This window comes from Diabrotica virgifera, chromosome 2, assembly GCF_917563875.1.
Source record: "Diabrotica virgifera virgifera chromosome 2, PGI_DIABVI_V3a".
Taxonomy (NCBI): domain Eukaryota; kingdom Metazoa; phylum Arthropoda; class Insecta; order Coleoptera; family Chrysomelidae; genus Diabrotica; species Diabrotica virgifera.
The window spans coordinates 254,748,257-254,767,377 of record NC_065444.1 but is presented as its reverse complement, the minus strand read 5'-3'; the positions used below and the strand labels follow the sequence as shown (position 1 = coordinate 254,767,377).

General features: G+C 32.3%; 2 protein-coding genes across 3 annotated transcripts in view; one reads left to right on the top strand and one right to left on the bottom strand.

The window, feature by feature from the left end:
• LOC126880557 (uncharacterized) overlaps positions 1-1,429 on the top strand; it is a 15,288-nt gene extending 13,859 nt beyond the window's left edge. Inside the window, exons 2-3 of one of the 2 annotated variants that reach the window (XM_050644489.1) lie at positions 763-842; positions 1,262-1,429. In XM_050644489.1, the coding sequence (XP_050500446.1) occupies positions 763-827 (65 nt within the window). In that variant the 3' untranslated portion in view covers positions 828-842; positions 1,262-1,429. The remainder of the gene's footprint in view (positions 1-762; positions 843-1,261) is intronic. The other variant, XM_050644491.1, reaches the window with a different exon arrangement.
• Positions 1,430-4,932: 3,503 nt separating this feature from the next.
• Positions 4,933-6,150, bottom strand: LOC126880963 (uncharacterized). Its single transcript, XM_050645045.1, has one exon. It carries the CDS (start codon positions 6,148-6,150, stop codon positions 4,933-4,935), a length of 1,218 nt encoding a protein of 405 aa, XP_050501002.1.
• Positions 6,151-19,121: the final 12,971 nt, after the last annotated feature.

Here is a 19,121-nt window from a genome sequence, read left to right as displayed (position 1 = left end):
TGAAACCTATGACTGAGACCCAAGTCTGGGAAAAAGAGCTTATATCGAGAACAGAGCCGTCACTCACTAATGTAGTGACGAGAGTTCTCCAAATCCCCAACCGCGCAGAAGCTTACCACCAAGCATTATGTGAGGATTTTAAGGGAGGACTTGTGTCGGCTCTTGAACGTCATCAAGACCGCATTCAGGAAAGGTTAAATGAGAATTTAAAGGAAAGTGAACTCCTTAAAAAAGCCATCCAAAACATTTTTTCATATGGTGAAAAAATTTCCGAGGCTTTTCACGAGGAGAATATCCGGCTTTCACAGGATCTCATTAATATAAAAGCTTCCCTGGCCAATGCTGTGAGGTCAGATTCTCGAGGTAAGAATTTTTAATTATAACATGTTGCAACAATTTTACTAATAAAATGCACAGCAATGCTAATAATGACAATCACAATAGTGATAATGTTTTCCATGAATTTTTACAAACGAAAATTAAATTTATTTTCTATTACGAAATTTTAATTTATTCTTTATTAAGCGTGATCATTAATTTTTGTACACCATTATAATATTCTAATTTGTTCTACATCTTGCTATAGTAATTATTAACTATTTAGTAATTATTTTTTCACAAATTTTAACAAATTGACAAAATTACTTACTAAAATCACTATCTAATTGTGCCTGAATTTAGCGAACCGACTATACTAACAAAATTTAGAGCAATGCTAATATTAACAATTGCAATACTGATTACGTTTTTCGTTTGTTACAGACTTATTCAACAAAAATGTCGCTGGTGATGTCCTGAGATGCGGGATGCGGGATGAAGGTGCATAAAGCGGTATATGTTGTGTGAGTTTTTTATACAATTTTTGACCTAATCTAACTTTTACTTTTATGTATAATAAAACAGTTTTTCACGAATTTTTACAAATCCTCTATTACGGATTTTTAATTTGTTCTTCTATTAGCGCTATTCATATATTAATACAATTTTTTACGTAATCTAACTTTTCCTTTTTACGAGCATAACAAAACAGTTTTACGAATTTTTACAAATCCTCTATTACGGATTTTTAATTCGTTTTTCTATTAACGTTATTCATATATTAATACAATTTTTTACGTAATCTAACTTTTCCTTTTTACGAGCATAACAAAACAGTTTTACGAATTTTTACAAATTTTCTATTACGGAATTTTAATTTGCTAAAATGTTGTTGTTTTCTGTAATTGCTGTTTTCTATAATGTTGCTATTTCTTTGTTACAGATTCTACCCCGTAGGTGGTCCCTGCAACCCTGTATAGTTAGTATTAATGATTTTAAAAGTGTATATATTGGATCAATATTTGTATTTATGTTTATTTTTAGTTAGTATTAATTATTTTTTAAGTGTATATATATTAAATTTTATATTTATGTTTATTTGTTTATTTTTAATAAAAACGTATTTAACAATTTCATTGGTTTTTCTTACTTTAAACTTGAGAAGTATTTAATTTTTATAAAATAATATTTATGTCGAAGGGGGTAATAAACAAATTTACTTTAAAAAAAGTTAAAATATTATTTTAAATTAAGCTTTTATACCTATCAAGTTCATAATTATTCTAGCATAACTTTATTACCATTTTGAATAAACTTTTTGTGAACCAAGTTCTATAGTTCGGTCAGTCTAATTTTTATAAAATTTCTTCTCTCCATCTTAGTAAGGCTTATATCATCATTTACACCATAATTCGATCGCTTTAAAAGTAGTTTTAAATAAAAAGTAATAAATTTTAATTTGGTATCCATCTTAACCGCTTTTAACTTAAAGAGTAAAAAATAAGTTTTTATTATCAAACAGTTTAGTATTAATTTTATGTTTGGGTAGTAAAATATAACTTAGCAGGTTGTAGTATAAAATTTAATTTAAACATTTATTTAAAGTTCTATTTAATCTAGTTTTAAATGAAAAAAACGGTAAAAATTGTAGTTTGCAGGTTGTAACGAAAGGGTGGAAATAAGTTTGTAAATAATTTATTATCAATTACATTTTCGGATGGTATATAAGTATACAAAGTAAATTATAATTTAACATGTTACAAATTATTATAACTTAAAGTTCTATGATTACATCGACAAGATCGGGTGGTACAATCATAGGTTGCCAACAGATTTCTTCTATCTCACACACACGTCCGTTTTCTATAACCATATTATCATCAACGTTATTTTCTTCATCTATTTCATCCTCCACCCCGTCATCCTCTGAAGAAGAGTCCTCCGGGATTGTTGAGAGACTCCATGCAGATCGCAGCAGGTTTGTTGTAGAATCGCATGGGCCGGGATCAATAGTGTCGCTATTTACCACCCAGTCCGTGCTAGAATCACATACGTCACTATTAACATTTACTAACATGTTTGATGGAGAATAGATTCCCGTAATCAGTACACCTCTCGTACTCTTCTGTGCGACTATTTTCGATTCCTATCACAGGTAGCACCTCCACCACCAGACTAATAAGGGTGGAAGTTGGGTAGGTGGACAAAAAATGATTATCCGGTCACGGACAGATCACTATACCTCTCAAACTCTTGAGTGCGACTATTTTCGATTTCTGTGGCAGGTACCACTCTCCACTACCAGATCAAACAATGAGGGTGGGAGGTGGGTAGGTAGATGGTGAAGAAAGGTGAATATCCGGTCACGGGTAGTTAGGTAACAAAAAGTTAAAAAAGCGGTCAAAGTTTTATTGGTTTTATCTCTTATTGTTGGTTTTTTACTTTTTTGGTAATACGGGAGGTTGGTAGACGGCAAAGAAAGGTGAATATCCGGTTACGGATAGTTAGATAATAAAAGAATAAATAAGCTGTCAAGGTTTTATATTTTATTGTTGGTTTTTACTCTTTATTAATGTTATTATTTTTTTCTGTTTTATAGCGTAATTAGTGTTATTAATGTGGTGAGTTTAAAAATATATGGGCTTATACCCCCCTCCATTCTAATTTTATATTATATAAATTATATTCCCGTATAACTTTTTTAGTCAAACATGTGTCTTGACGATGGTAACTTTGGTAGTATGTGTTCGTTTGAGAATCGTTTACTATCATTTCAATATTGGAGAGGACTAGTCGACCCCGTGTTGTTAAGCAAAGCTGGGTTTTACCATACAGGGGTTGCTGATGTAGTTTGCTGTTTCCACTGTAAAATCGAAATACACAAATGGGAATCATACGATATACCTATTGATGAACACATAAAGTATTCAACATGTCTGTTTGCAAGACTACTGAAATCGAAAACATTTGAACCTGACGATAAACCGAATATGTTAATTAAATCAAAACCGAAACTTGAAAACTTTAAAATTTATGATTGTTTTTTAACTGTAATTGTAATTCTAACTGTTTTATATACAATTTGTAATAAATTATAAAATATTTTTGTACTACTTATTAGATTTAAATTTACATTGGGAACAAAGAAAGTTGGTTAACCTCTAACTTTGCTAAAAAACTGGTTCACCTCTAAAATTTGTAGTTAGCGATACAAGTTTTAAAACCTGTTTTGATGCGATGGAGTGGGGGGTTGATGGTATATAACTATATTGATGTAATCATAAAATCAGTTTATGAGTAAAAATAACTATAACCATGCATCAAGAAAGTGTTGAACTTATTATGGATAAAGTGAATAAATTAGTTACCAGTGAAACATCGATACATAACCTAACATCTATTGGATATTACACCAACAAAAAAAATTAAATAAAATTTGTGTAAACTGTTGGGTAGAGGTACTTTGTGAACTCGGACAACACAACATGTTTGATGATGTGTGTCTAAGCATAAAGTTGCGTGTGTACGTTAACAGATACCCGACAATGCGTTATCTATTAGACACAGCTTTGCAAAGAATTTTTGAACTTTCCGAAGTTTGGTTTTGGGTGGAACAATTCCAAAAAAAGACTTCAACTTTTGATGACCTTTTCCCAAAACTTGTTCAATACCAACAATTGGAGCGTCTTAAGCCTATAGAAGACCTGCTACCACCAAGGATTCTAAAACGATTGAAGGGTGCGCGGTATCAACATCCTTGCAGATGTGAAGGTTGTTTTGGTAAAATCCTGTGAACTGTTAAGCTCATGGAACACCTGACACCACCAAGGATCCCATGATTCATGCGTACATGGTGTCAACATTCCTACGAGTGTGAAGGTTGCTTGGCTGGATCCTGTAGGTACAAGTGAACTATAGATAGAATTTATTATTGTAGTTTGAGTTTAAAAATAAAAAAGTATAAAATATAATTTTTTTATTAAAATTTACTCCATTACAAAATTATCATATATAAAAAATACATTTGAAAGAGCACATATACATTTTTTTTCAGAGTGGTAAAAACATTTTGCTTCCGATACTGGTAGTGGTGGAAATTCACCTACTTCGACTACAGGTGTAGTAGAGTATTTTCTTATGTAATTCGCTTTTTCCAATCCTTTTACATAGACTATTTCAGCTTTCTCTGTTATTTCCCTTATAATTTTTTTAAACTCGTACAATGGGGTATAACCTTCATTCCAAGAAATGCAGTGATGGTGTTTACTTAACCATGTCACCTGCTGAATTAAATTGGGAGGTAACATTCGTAATGGGAAAGGAGGCTTAAAAATATATACTATAACTTTATCTCCTGAATAACACGCTAATTCTTTACAAATAAACTTATTATTCTCGATTTTAAAACCTTGAATGTCAATAACAAGTTTCATATTTTCAATTGTTTAAGTTTTCGAATAACCTGTTTTAGGGCTTCGTACTGCTGAATTTGATTTTTAAGTTCTTTTAAATGATCTATAAAGTTATTTAACGTGTTTTCATGTGAGCGATACATCGTAAACTAACATTTATAATTGATACTATCAAATAATATACAATTACAACATCTGTTTATTAATACTGCTTTACTATTTTTGTTAGTGGATTGTATGTAAATTCCTTCTCATGTAAAATTAAACAATAAGCAGATACATCAGTTGTTGAAGGTGTATTTGTTTCAAATTCGATACGGAGAACGACGGACCCATTTTGGATCACTTCTTTCTGTCTAGAGCAATCTATATGTATTAGTGGTGTCTTAGTTTTAAAATCTTGCGGGTTAAATATCGGTTGGTTTAAGTTTAAATTATAATAACTTGTCTGAAAACTTCCAAACATCTCATAAATTTGAGCGAATTTGTTAGTGTCAAAATCTATTTGTAAATCATTATAAGGAAATCGTTCAGAATTCAAAAATACCTTTATATTTTTAAGGTCGTTATGATCAAATTTGCTCATATCTTTAGTAATCTTTGATTTTCTCCCTTTCTGAAATGCGATAATGATATGTCTCGGTGTTTCAATGTTAGTACTGGTTTTTACCGCCCACGTATGCCGTGTCGCATTATTTAATGATGGGTATTCAATCATTTGCCACGAACGAAATTTAATTGGTAGCTCAATATTTTTATGAGCTATACTATTTAATCGTAGTTGTTCACGCATGCTTGGGCTAACATGGGCTACATTCCACTGTAATTTTGTAATTTCGACTTTGGGGCGTTCGGTTTCGTCAATACTCACAATTGCATCGACATCATCGTTTGATCGTATTAAAATGAGCTCCTGCTTACAATTCATTATAATTCGTCTGAAGTCTTCAAAAAAACCTGATAATAATCGTAATGGTATGCAAACGTTAAAGTTACCATGAGCGTCCACTATTATTTTTTCATTTTCTGATTTTGGAAACCATCCAGCATTTTGGAATAGAATACTTTCGTTTTCGTTGAGACTTAGATAGTTTTTAATCGTTGATACCAGTCCAACCTCTCGAACAGAATCTATAATAACTCCATTTAATTCATACCGAAGCTCGCGAAATAAAAAGGAAATAGCGTTATTTATAAATTTTAGTTTTGTTGGCTCCTTATCATCATGTGTGAGTAGCTTCCCCTCTATGTCGAGATATGATGTTGAAGGTAACGTGTACGCGTCTAGATCTTGAATGGGAATTCGTATTTCATCGTTATAGTTCAATTTTCCGGGAATATATGGTGAATAGGCGTGAAATTGGTATTCTTGTATAGTCGTGTCATTATAAGGTTGCCCAGTTACATGTAACACCTCCATCACACTAAAACTTTGAAGCCAAGCTTTTTTAATAATAATCGATTAGATGGTGTTAATATTGCAACTGTTTTTTTGAAACTGTTAGATTTTTGCTTTCGGTTGTCTCTTTTATAGTTTTTTATGTAATGTGGTTGTTGGTAAGAAAAGTTTAAAACCATTATAATCGCTGTCGTAAATGTAAATTTAAAGTAATCTCTTCTTGTCGAAAATTAAGTAATTTACCGTTTTGATCAACAATTTTTATACTAATGTTGTTGATCGTCTTAACGCTGATGGGGTAATATAAAATATTTTGAGGTGACTCAACTATTTTATACCCGCTCGGTACGGTAGGGAAAAACTGGTGGATTATATGAACTGGGTTCCCATTTAAATACGAGCCTGAAGCGATATTGCAGTCCACACAGATTGCGTTTGTCACTGAAATATTTACTGGTTCATCAGAAACATGTGTTTTATTTGCTTCCAGTTCTCTTTTCTTGAATCCAAAAATTTTACCTATAGAGTTTTCAGTAGTGAAATATAGTGCACAATTACTTTCAATAGATACTTTAGATGTGTTTTTATCTGGGGTGATATTAATATAAGCAGTTTTATCTCGTTCTTTCATCAACTTCCTTAAAAGCTGAATTATATCTTCTAATTCATATGAGCCTAAGGGGATATTAGCTGTATAAGTGAAATTACGGCGACCAAAGAGAAATACATTATTAGATTCGTCAATGTTGGGTATGGAATTAAAAGAATAAAAGTTTGTTAAACCAACTTCATAATCAAGACTTTCATCCAAGTAGATGGGTGGATTAAAATTATAACTTAAGGTGGAAGACTTCCCGGTCAGGGTAAAGTTGTACGACATATTTGCTAGAGGCTTGTATTGTTTATACTGATCCACAGGACCTACTTATAGTGGTTATATAGAAATTGTAATGCGTATTGACCGCAATTGTATGAATTATGTTGCAACCTTTCATAATTATAATTTATGTTCACAGAACCACCAGTTTTAAAGTATTTGATTACATTGCGTGGTGGTGGCAAATCACCGTAAGAATCAAAGTATATAATGTTATTGTCTTCCTTTGTATAAGCTGTCCAGTGCGTACCTTTTCCACTATTTGAATCCATATTTATAATACCGCTTTCATTTGTTCGAATTTTATTTGGTAACGTATCTCTCATGAAAACACCTCTAAAATGAGGGATTTTTAATAATTTCACATATTTTCTTACATCGACATCTGTTAACGGATGATGGGGGAATATTAGTTTTTTGAATACGGTTTTAGATACATCCCATACCCTTTAGCAGGTTTTAAGTATAACCCTTTACCTCCTTTTTCCATAGCCAGATTATGCCGTTTTTGTTCAACAATTTGTTCACGGTTGGTTTTTGCGTCGTTAATGGCCTTCATAATCGAAGCTGTCCCACCCCCAACAGCCCCTAAAGCCCCGAGTAATGGTAATAATAAAGGTAAAAAACCTCCTTTTTTAGGTGTTTTAATAATACGTTTTTTTAAATTAATTTTTTTTCTTTTTAAGGAACCACCTTTTTTATTTAACCTGCGTCTAAATCTTTTACGTAAACCCATACCTAATTTGCGTTTACCCTTCATCGCCGTTGTAACTAACCAAGCTGCTGTTTTTTCACCAAATGTAGCGTCTTTGGATTTCACCCGATCCCAAGCTTTGTTTTCTAGTAATTTATCAGCTTCGTGTCTTTTACGAAGTTCTTTATGTTGGGAATATGTAATGTCGTGTTCTTTGCAGGCTTCGTCTAATAAATTTATTCCTGAATCACCGCGTGTAAGTCTCTTCTCTAGCTTAGTCCCCGGTCCACAATACGAATAACCTGGGATGTGTACCTCGACTGGTAGCTTATTAATGATAGAATTTAATAATCCGCGACCTCTTCGTTTTACTGCTGGATCTCTACTAATCCTTTTTTGCCTCATTATACTTCCTTTTATATATAATCTGACACCCTATATATACCCACATCATTCGTAGATATAATGAAGATCGAAAAACAACAACTATCTCTCCCTATTACAAACCACGATGTAGTTGTACAGGATAATAAAATAAAAAAACATGGTGGTTTATTTGGTGGTGATTCAAAACGCTGTCTTATTATAGGGCCGAGTGGGTGTGGTAAGACGAATACATTATTATCGTTGATTGTTCATCCTAATGGTTTAAGATTTCAAAACATTTATGTTTATTCCAAATCACTTCATCAACCAAAATACGTATACCTACGTAATCTAATTAAACCGATATCTGAAATTGGGTATGAAGAATATAGTGATTCCACAAACATACCTACTCCAGAAGACATTAAAAACTATTCAATAATAATCTTTGATGATGTAGCTTCTTGCGATCAAAAACTTATTCAAAGTTATTTTTGTTTTGGTAGACATAAACTTACCGATTGTTTTTACTTATCACAAACTTATAGCTCTATACCGAAACAGTTGGTGCGAGATAATGCCAATCTTTTAGTGATTTTCCAACAAGATATGACGAATTTAAAACACATATATGATGACCATGTTAATATTGATATGAGTTTTCAAAAATTTAAAGATTTTAGTTCTTTTTGTTGGAAAGATAACTATGGGTTTGTAGTGATTGATAAGGATTGTTTGTTATCTTCAGGAAAATATCGCAAAGGGTTTGATACTTTCGTACATATATAAAGGAAGAAGTGTGCCTAGTTAGTGTTAGTAAAAATGGATACTCGAATTGTTAAACAGCTGTTAAAAACCCGCCAGGCATTAAAACGTAAATACCGTAGTTTAAAAAGTGATATTACCAAGTCTCAAAGTCAGCTAGAAAAAAATTATCAACCCATAACAAAACCACTCAAGGAGTTGTTATTAAAATTAGAACCTACAAGTAATATAAAACAAGAACCTGTCAACCCTAAATTTGAATCTTCTGTATCTAATTCTCGTCGATTAAGCGCGCCGAATCTTAAAAAATATTACCAACTTTCAGCTTCATCACCAATTAAAGAATCTACTTCATCACCAAATAAAGGTTCTACTTCATCTAACACACATACTAACTTTGGGGAACTCTCTATTGTCCAGCCTAACGCGATCGAAGAAACATTCGAAACAAGTCATGGGGGAGATAGTGCAGAAAATTCAACCTTTACATCACAACATGTAGGAAATAGTAGTGAAGATTTCAATCGATTATATGAAGAAACTCTACTAGAGTTTAACAGTATGATTAATAATCCTGACGTAATGAGGAAATATTATGAAGTATTCACTAACCCTTTACCTCGGCAGTACGTTAAAAATAATATAGAAGATGTAAAAGGTGAATTTGATAATACATTAGGAGTGTATCACGATTTAGCAAACGAAAAATTCTCAATTGGTGATTCGAATATTGAGTTTGAAGGACCGGATATGATTATAAACGATGTTAAGTATATAGGGACTCCAGGTCTCTATGAATTATTATTTAAGGCTAACCCTGTTAGTTTTAAACGTGAAGATGTTAACGAATATGTTGATATTTTACGGAGGACCAATGCTCTTCATAGAGACAATAACCCTGAATTACCAATTAGAAGAATTGAGTCTAAAATAAAAGATAAGTATCATTTTATCATACAACCAGTGTTAGAAACTAGACCACAACCTCCCCGACAAAGGTTGAGTTCTCTACCTTCAGGTCTTGGTGTAACAACTAGACAACGCACTAAAAAACTTACCGGTAAAAAAGGCGGTGCTTTAACATTGAAACGGTTAACTACGAAGCCGACAGAGTATAAATACTTTGACAATTACAATGAAATCATAAAGAGACTTGGACTGCTTGCAGCATCACAATCTTCAGGAAATAACGCTCACGGTAACGAAATCATTTCCATTATTGAGGAACTTCGAGAGGGGGGTATAATTCAATAATGCCTATTAATAAATTTGGGAGCCACTTTCTAACTGATTTAAAGTCTTGTGATAATTCTACAAATCCGTTATATTTTATTTGTGATCCAACTTCTTACCACAGTAAATGTATTATAGCTTTAAGTGGGGAGAAAAAAACAAGTTTGAACAAGGAGTTTTATGTATTAGATAATGGGGGTGTGTCATATATATTTACTGTGGACGGTATAATTGAAACAATACAGCATTACAGTTTTAATGGATTACTTTTAATAAATTCTACACAGTATAAATACGGTCAATTACCTGGTTTACATATAAAAAAAGGTGATAAACTTTCGTTTAAACTTGATACAAGTCCTAACGTTTTTGTTCATATTACCCTTCAGTGCCCGCTGGAAAAAAATGTTTAATTTTAAAGAACAAGTCGTTAAAGAACTGCATAAACCTGCAAGAAAAAACTTTAAACGAAGACATGTTATAATTAAAGGTTTGCATGATTTATGCCAGGCAGATTTAGCTATTATGTCACAATTTGTTAAATACAACAATGGATATAACTATATCCTTATCGTTATAAATACATTTAGTAAATATGTCTGGGCATCACCAGTTAAAAGAAAAACAGGGGCTGAAGTCACCAAATGTATGAAAAAAATTTTATCTCAAATGTCTAAATCCCCTAAACATTTACAAACAGATAATGGAACAGAATTTTATAATTCACAATTTAAACACCTGATGTCATCCTATGGTATAAATCATTACAGCACATATTCTAATTTAAAAGCGAGTATTGCTGAACGTGTGATACGGACTCTTAAGTCGAAGTTGTGGAAACAGTTTAGTCTGCAAGGTTCTTATAAATGGGTTAAAATACTACCGTCTATCGTTGAACAGTATAATAATACCAGACACTCAACTACGGGGGAAATTCCAAGTAAAGTTAATGATCAAAATGCAAAGTATATAACTGCTTACAACTGGTTAAAAACCGTCGATAAACGTAAACCCAAATTTCGAGAAGGGGATTATGTTCGAATAAGTAAATATCGTCACGCGTTTGCTAAATCATACACACCATCTTGGACCACTGAAATATTTAAGATTAAAAAAGTACAGTTTACCAACCCGACCACCTACTTACTTGAGGATTCCAAACAAGAGGAGATTAAGGGAGCTTTTTACACAGAAGAACTTCAAAAAGTTAAATATTCGGATGTATATCTTGTAGAAAAAATATTACAACGCAAAGCTAATCGAGTTTATGTTAAATGGTTAGGTATGGATAAAAGTCACAACTCTTGGATTAGTAAAAATAATGCTATATAAATATAGAGAACGTAACTAAACGGATTTAGTTCACGCTTAAATAATGTCTGGAGCAGGTCTTTTCATTTTACATACCGTTGTGCAGGGAGTACTTTATATTTACCAACCTTATGCTGTGAAAGATATCCATATATGTTTTGATAAAAATGGTATAAAAAATGATAGTTGGCCTTCACAGTGGGTCAACATGAGCCTCTATAAGCTAAATGGGGTGGAACTTAGATTTGCTTACATACCAAGTAACAGTACAGTGTACAAACTACGGTTACCCTTCCCAAATTACTTAAACGATGAAACGGAATGGCGTCAACTATATAGCTGTTCAGGTGATACTCAAGTTGGAAGAGAATATTTATCAAACATTTGTTTATCCTGGTATTTAGTTATTTGTGTTACTTTTTTACTTTTAAATGTGGTTATTAGATATGTTAAACATTTTGTATTTAATAAATTTTATAAATAAAAGACTTTTATGTTTTAATATTTATTTAAACCTGTTATTGTATACATACGTTCTATGATTTAAACTTAAAATCGGGGATATGATTTTTGAAGTTTTTTCAATTCTTTTTTTAAACCTGATTGTATCTATTACAAACATTTCCCAATACCTTTGCCGTGCTTGATGATGTGCATATTTCCAAACTCGTAGAACATGTGTTTTGTTAAGATGTTCATTAAAAGTTACTTTTTTCCCAGTTTGTGTAGACATCTTTCAGAACTTCTGGATACACATACACTAATTCCAAAATATTACTTAAATCTTCAAAGCGAATGTGGGTGCTTGCGTCGACACTTCTTAACACGTTTTCATAAAAATTACCTGTGTTGTTTCGTAATCGTTGATATAGACTCTTCAAATATTCATCGAAACTTCCTTGTTTTAAATGGTTAATATGATGTTGTATAAGCGGTAACACTTCCCATAATTTGCAAATGCTTTCGTACCCCAAATATATATAGGAGTTAGTTTGAGATATTTTTATTACTTTAGCTTCCTGCACCTTTTCAAATTCTACACTATAGTTTTTTCTATCTATAGACACACTATCTCCCACTGTATACAGATAATTTGTAATTACTCCTTGGTAGTATAGTAAATCTTTCCAATCTTCTTCCGTGAATATCACCCGTTGCCCTTGATTACCGCATAGAGTTATCACTGGTATACACTCCGCACCATACTTTATTCCAATAGATACAAATTTACATTTTGATCTATTTAACTGAAAGCTTCTTTCTGCTATTATTACATCTTTTTTATTCTCCACAATATATTTTTGAACGGGTGTGTTACCACTAAAGTTATATTGAGACATGTTTACTCACTCGATAGACAGGTTACCTAACCTTTGATTCTCTACGTCCGTCTAGTTTATAAGTAGAAGGTGTCTGAAAGTGGGAAGTCTCTGTAAGTGAGGGTGGGAGGTATTTGTGGGTAGGAGGTATCTGTGAGGGGGGGTATCGAGATGGTAGGTATCTGTGAGTGTGAGGTATAACCAGTTATTTTTGTGTTGACTATTTATTCGACATCTAATCAAACATTTAGTATCCAACATGGGTTCTTACAGTAAACACTTTCCTGCTATTCCGTTGAGTGCATTTTCTTCTGAAGAATTACGTGATTTTCCTTTACAATATCTTCAGTATATGAAAACATCTGATTTACGAGAAATTGAACATAAACTACCAGATGAAGTGAAAAATGATCCGCATATTCGACAGAAAATTACTCGCTGTTATCATCATTGGCCTTCCACCTGTGATGGGGTGATGTATCCTCCTTCTATAAGTGACTGCTATATTTGTATTTTAAATCTAGTTGAACATAATCCTTTATTAGAGCAAGTGATAACGGATCATTACCTTCGTCGTAAAGATTTTTGTTTATTTAACAAACAAGAGATGGAGCGATTTCCAGCGTGGTACCTTCTGGATCACGTAGATGGGTTCGATTTGCTAGATAAGTGGGATGAACTTCCACCACATATTCGCGGAAATGAAGCTATACAAATGAAACTACCTTGCTGGGAACACTGTTCTACTTCATTATTTAGCAATTACCTACCATACAAATACCAATGTCATAAATGTATCACATAAAAATAAAGTTGTTACTAATTCTTGTTTATTTAATATATTTTACCTTCCCCACCCTTCATTCCTCAATAGTCGTTGACTTCTTAACCGTTTGTTAACTTCTTGACCGGTCGTTGACTTCTTGATCGGTCGCTGTCTTCTTGACCGGTTGTTGACCTGGTCAATGGTGGGAGGTATACAAAATGGTGGGAGGTATAAAGTGGTAGGGTATAATGTGATGGGAGGTGTAATGTGGTGGGGGTATAAAATGGTGGAATGAGAGTTCTGGCCGCACAACCCCCACCCCTTTTTGTACCCCCCACTCCTACCCTGTATACCCCCACCTAAAGGTGGGGGGTATACAAGGTAGGAGTGGGGGGTACAAAAAGGGGTGGGGGTTGTGCGGCCAGAACTCTCATTTGCCCACTACTTGAATTTATGCAAACTCAAACGTTCTCACTTATACTACAGTGTTGCGCCCGCTTGATTAGCAATTAAAAAAACAAAGGGGTTTTCGATATTTTATTGCAAAAAACTCTTCGGTATTTCATCAATCAATGTTTAAAGAATATCTACGTACCTTGACAACATTGAAATTTTTAGATAAATGTCCGATTTAGGGTTAAAATGGCCGATTTCGCAATTTTCAAAATTTTCAATCGCTTATATAAAACTATTAACTTAAGAGAAAAATCACTAAAGACGTTTTCTGTTTGAAATGATTCAAAAAACCTAAAAAAATTGTTTGATGCAAAAAAATAATTTTAGGAAAAACCCCTAATCTTTCCCCTCGCCTGGCAAGGTCTTATGCTCTTCAGAAGCGCCTGTCATTGTACACATTTCTTCTAAATGACTTACTCAAACACATACTTAAATTTAAACCTTACAGGAGAAAGTTTATTTTACCCCTAAACTATGAACTTTTCGATTCACCTGGTAGATACACGAGCACGGCTGATGCCGCCAGGTCGTGGTTTTTAGCCTTGGTGTGCTATGAATTATCACTAGACAAATTTCTAGCCTTACAGGACGACCGTTAGTCGGAGGGTTCACTAGCTCTTAGACTACAAGCGATTGGCCTCCACACACTAGTCGATTCTGTTTTTATAAATTAACGTATTTTTTACATATTAACCAAAGCGACTATTTCGATCTGTGAAGAGTACGGTATTATTACATTTTTATACAGTTGCATTATACAGTTGAGGGTATTTTTTTACTTCCTCAACGAGTTTTATAATAAACACCTAGAAACAGAAGTTAAATGTTTTCAGAATTTTACATTACAAACAATATATTTCCACAAAGCTAATAGTACTACAATCAACGAACATAACATTCACCGATCTTTCAAAAGATTAAAATTTAATTTAGGGCAAAAATAAACAAAAACGAAGCAAACAAATAAAATAATGACTGTAAACGTGCGTCTCACTCGAACTGTCTCGTTCGCTTCAGATCGCACGGAACGAGAGTCGTACAAGACGAGGAGATTTGCAATCCTAAACGCTCCGTGTACGGAACTCAATGCCACAACGAAGTAACTTAAGTGACGGGGAGAGATCTACGCGATTGGAATCGAGTCGATTACTTCGAACGTCGCTCCATGTGCGGACGGCCTTAACGCTACTTAAAGTAGTTTTCGATCTACATTGGCAGCTCTGCAATTTCATGGAAACAATAAATCCTGAAAACTAATTGAAAACTACATTTGTGCTTGTTGTAAATTGTAATATAATTGGTCTATAAATCTCTCAGTAACTTTGCATCCCAAGAAAATATGATTCTGCATAATTTATGCAGATGTGCCTGATATTTTCCGTGTCGAGTTTTTAATCTCACGATAGTAGAAATATCGCGCTTTGGTGGGTAATATTTCAATATAATATATTCAGGTGGCGAAGGAAGTTGTTGATGTAAAGAAAAGCATAAATTTTTTGACTTGCTTTAAGTATTTTTCCACTGTTTTTCGCATATTTTACACATTCTAGCTTTAACGTCATATCATCACTCAATCTTAGTTAGTATCTCACCGTTTGGTATTGCATCTTTAACCAAATATTTTTTGTTTTAGATAAAACTGGGCTAGAGTAAGATAGGAAAAATATTTGTTTGAAAGAAAATAACAACTAAAAAACAACATTTTGATTCTAAATAATAGTAGTCCAGAAGGCCACTGCGCATCCGCTAGAAAAAATATTCTAATTCTGATTTTTTGCAAAATCTTACTCAAAAAGGACTCCTTTTAACAAATTTGCATGTTGCCAGGACCAAAAGGTGGTCAAAAATTTTTTAAACGTTTTTTTTTTGTTTTTATCCTAAAATTATTTTTTTTACATGTAACAAAGTTTTTTTAGGTTTTTTGGATCATTCCAAATAGAAAAGGTCTTTAGTGACTTTTCTCTAAAAATGATAGTTTTTGACATATAAGCGATTAAAAATTGCGAAATCGGCCATTTTTAACCCTCAAAAACTATGTGAAAAACTGAAAATTTTAATGTTGCCAAGGTAGGTAGATATTGTTTAAACATCGATTGATGAAATCCCGAAGAGTTTTTTTCAATACAATATTCACAACTCCTTTGTTTTTTAATTGCTAATCAAGTGTGCGCGACACTATTTTCCACCGACAGTATGGTGCAAATGAAAGGAATAAATTCGTTATTTCGTAAACCGGCGACTTTAAGAAAAAATCCCCAAATAGGTCGATTTTTATTTTTAAGTTATGATATTGTGGCATATATGGTATACTAGTGACGTCATCCATCTGGACGTGATGACGTAATCGATGATTTTTTTAAAATGAGAATAGGGGTCATGTGCTAGTTCATTTGAAAGGTTCTTCAATTCTCTATTCAGTAATAAAAACATTTACGTAATTATTTATACAGGGTGTCCAAAAAATTTTTATTAAATTAAATTATTTGATAAAAAAAGAAGTAGAAGGACACCCTGTATAAATAATTATGTAAATGTTTACATTACTGAATAGAGAATTGAAGAACCTTTCAAATGAGCTACCACATGACCCCTACTCTCATTTAAAAAAATCATCGACTACGTCATCACGCCCAGACGGATGACGTCACTAGTATACCATATATGCCACAATATTATAACTTAAAAATAAAAATCGACCTATTTCGGGATTTTTTCTTAAAGTCGCCAGTTTACGAAATAACGAATTTATTCCTTTCATTTGCACCATACTGTCGGTGGAAAATAGTGTCGCGCACGCTTGATTAGCAATTAAAAAACAAAGGAGTTTTAAATATTGTATTGCAAAACACTCTTCGGGATTTCATTAATCGATGTTTAAAGAATATCTACCCACCTTGGCAACATTCAATTTTTCAGTTTTTCACATAGTTTTTAAGGGTTAAAAATGGCCGATTTCGCAATTTTTCAATTTTTAATCGCTTATATGTCAAAAACTATCATTTTTAGAGAAAAGTCACTAAAGACCTTTTCTGTTTGGAATGATCCAAAAAAACCTAAAAATACTTTTTTCCATGCAAAAATAATAATTTTAGGAAAAAAACAAAAAAAAAACGTTTAAAAAATTTTTGATCACCTTTTGGTCCTGGCAACATGCAAATTTGTTAAAAGAAGTCCTTTTTGAGTAAGATTGTGCAAAAAATCCGAATTAGAATATTTTTTCTAGCGGATGCGCAGTGGCTTTCTGGACTATACAGTTTTCCTCAAAAAATTTGATTTATCACACTTTTTCACAAAACAAACGTTAAAAGTCATTGGTGTTATACAGGGTGTCCCGAAAAGATTGATCATAAATTATACTACAGGTTCTGGGGTCAAAAATATGTTGATTGAACTAACTTACAAATGTGTATATAAAAAATTTATAGCCCTTTCAAGTTACAAAATGAAAATAAATTTTTTTCAATATTTCGAAAATTATTAGAGATTTTTTATTGAAAATAGACGTGTGACATTCTTATGGCACGAACATCTTAACAAAAAATTATAGTGAAATTTGTGCACCCCATAAAAACTTTATGGGGTTTTGTTCCCTTAAACCCCCCTAAACTTTTGTGTATGTTCGTATTAAATTATTGTTAAAGTATTATTAGTTAAACACAGTGTTTTTAAAACTTTTTTGCCTCTTAGTACTTTCTCGAAAAGCCAGTTTTTATCGAGATAATTTGAATATTTGTCAAATCCACCACGTATTTGTATATGGTTAAGTACGATTATAGAGACCTGGTAATAATATGAAAAATCTATAATTTACATTTTTATAATATGAAAATACACTAAGACGCAAAAAAGTTTAAGAAACACTGTGTTTGACTAATGGTACCGCAATAAAAGTTTAATTGGAACGTACACAAATATTTGGGGGTTTAAAAGAACGAAACCTCCATACAATTTTTTATGTAAACATATTAAAAAGAAGCCGCATCTCGATAAAAACTGGTTTATTGAAAAAATACTGAGAGGCAAAAAAGTTTTAAAAATATTGTGTCTAACTATTGATATCACAATAATAATTTAATTGGAACGTACACAAAAGTTTGGGAGGGATTTAAGGGAACAAAACCCCATAAAATTTTTATGGGGTGCAGAAATTTCACTATAATTTTTTGTTCAGATGTTCCTGCCATTATAATTCGACATACCTATTTTCAATAAAAAATCTTATATAGTTTTCGAAATATTGGAAAACATTGATTTTCATTTTGTAACTTTAAAGGGCTATAACTTTTTTCACATTTGTACTAAGGTAAGTTAGGTTCAATCAACATATTTTTGACCCCAGAATCTATAGTATAATTTATGACCAATATTTTCGGGACACCCTGTATATTAGCCCAGGAACCGAAGCTTTTCACCTCGCAATTTTAACAGAATGGATCGATTTACTTGAAAATTTGACAATAAATAGTGAATAGTCCAAGGATCAAAATCTATATCATGCCAAAAGGCGCTTTTACCATGGGGGTGGTTGCCACCCCATCTCGGGGGTGGAAATTTTTTATTATATTTTGACCGCAAAAGTTAATAAAAACATTCATTCTTAGCAAAAAATGTTCTACACATTTTTTTGATAAAATTAAGTTTTTGATTTATTCGCTATCGAAAGTGTTAGTTTTATATCAAAAAAATCAATGTTTTTGAATATACCTACTCATTTATGATTCACTCAATTTTTGCCGTAGAAAAAATTTTTTCAAACAAGTTCTTGGGAATCAAATATCCTACAATTTTGTATTGAAACATTTTTTCGTATCTCTGATGCTAATCTTTCTATTCTGAAGAAAATGACATTTTTTACCAAACTACAAAAATTCGTTATTCGCTTTTAACTCCAGTTTTTTAAAAACTAATCATTCTAAGCCAGTCAAACTTCTAGAATCTATTAATAATACATAAATAAATAAGAATGAATAAGGCCAATGACTAAAAGCACCGCTTACTTACATTATTATGCTTCCAACTAGATTTCTTCTTTTTTTTTTTCAAAAAAATATATTGATTTTTTAACCGTAACTTTTTTATTTTTTATCTTAGAAAGTTTGGTAAAAATAATTTGATAGGTTCTTACAAGATCTATAAGACTATTGATATCAAATCTTTTTAAAATCCTCAGTCGCAAAAAGAGGAGACTTTGAAAGGGTTGGTAAA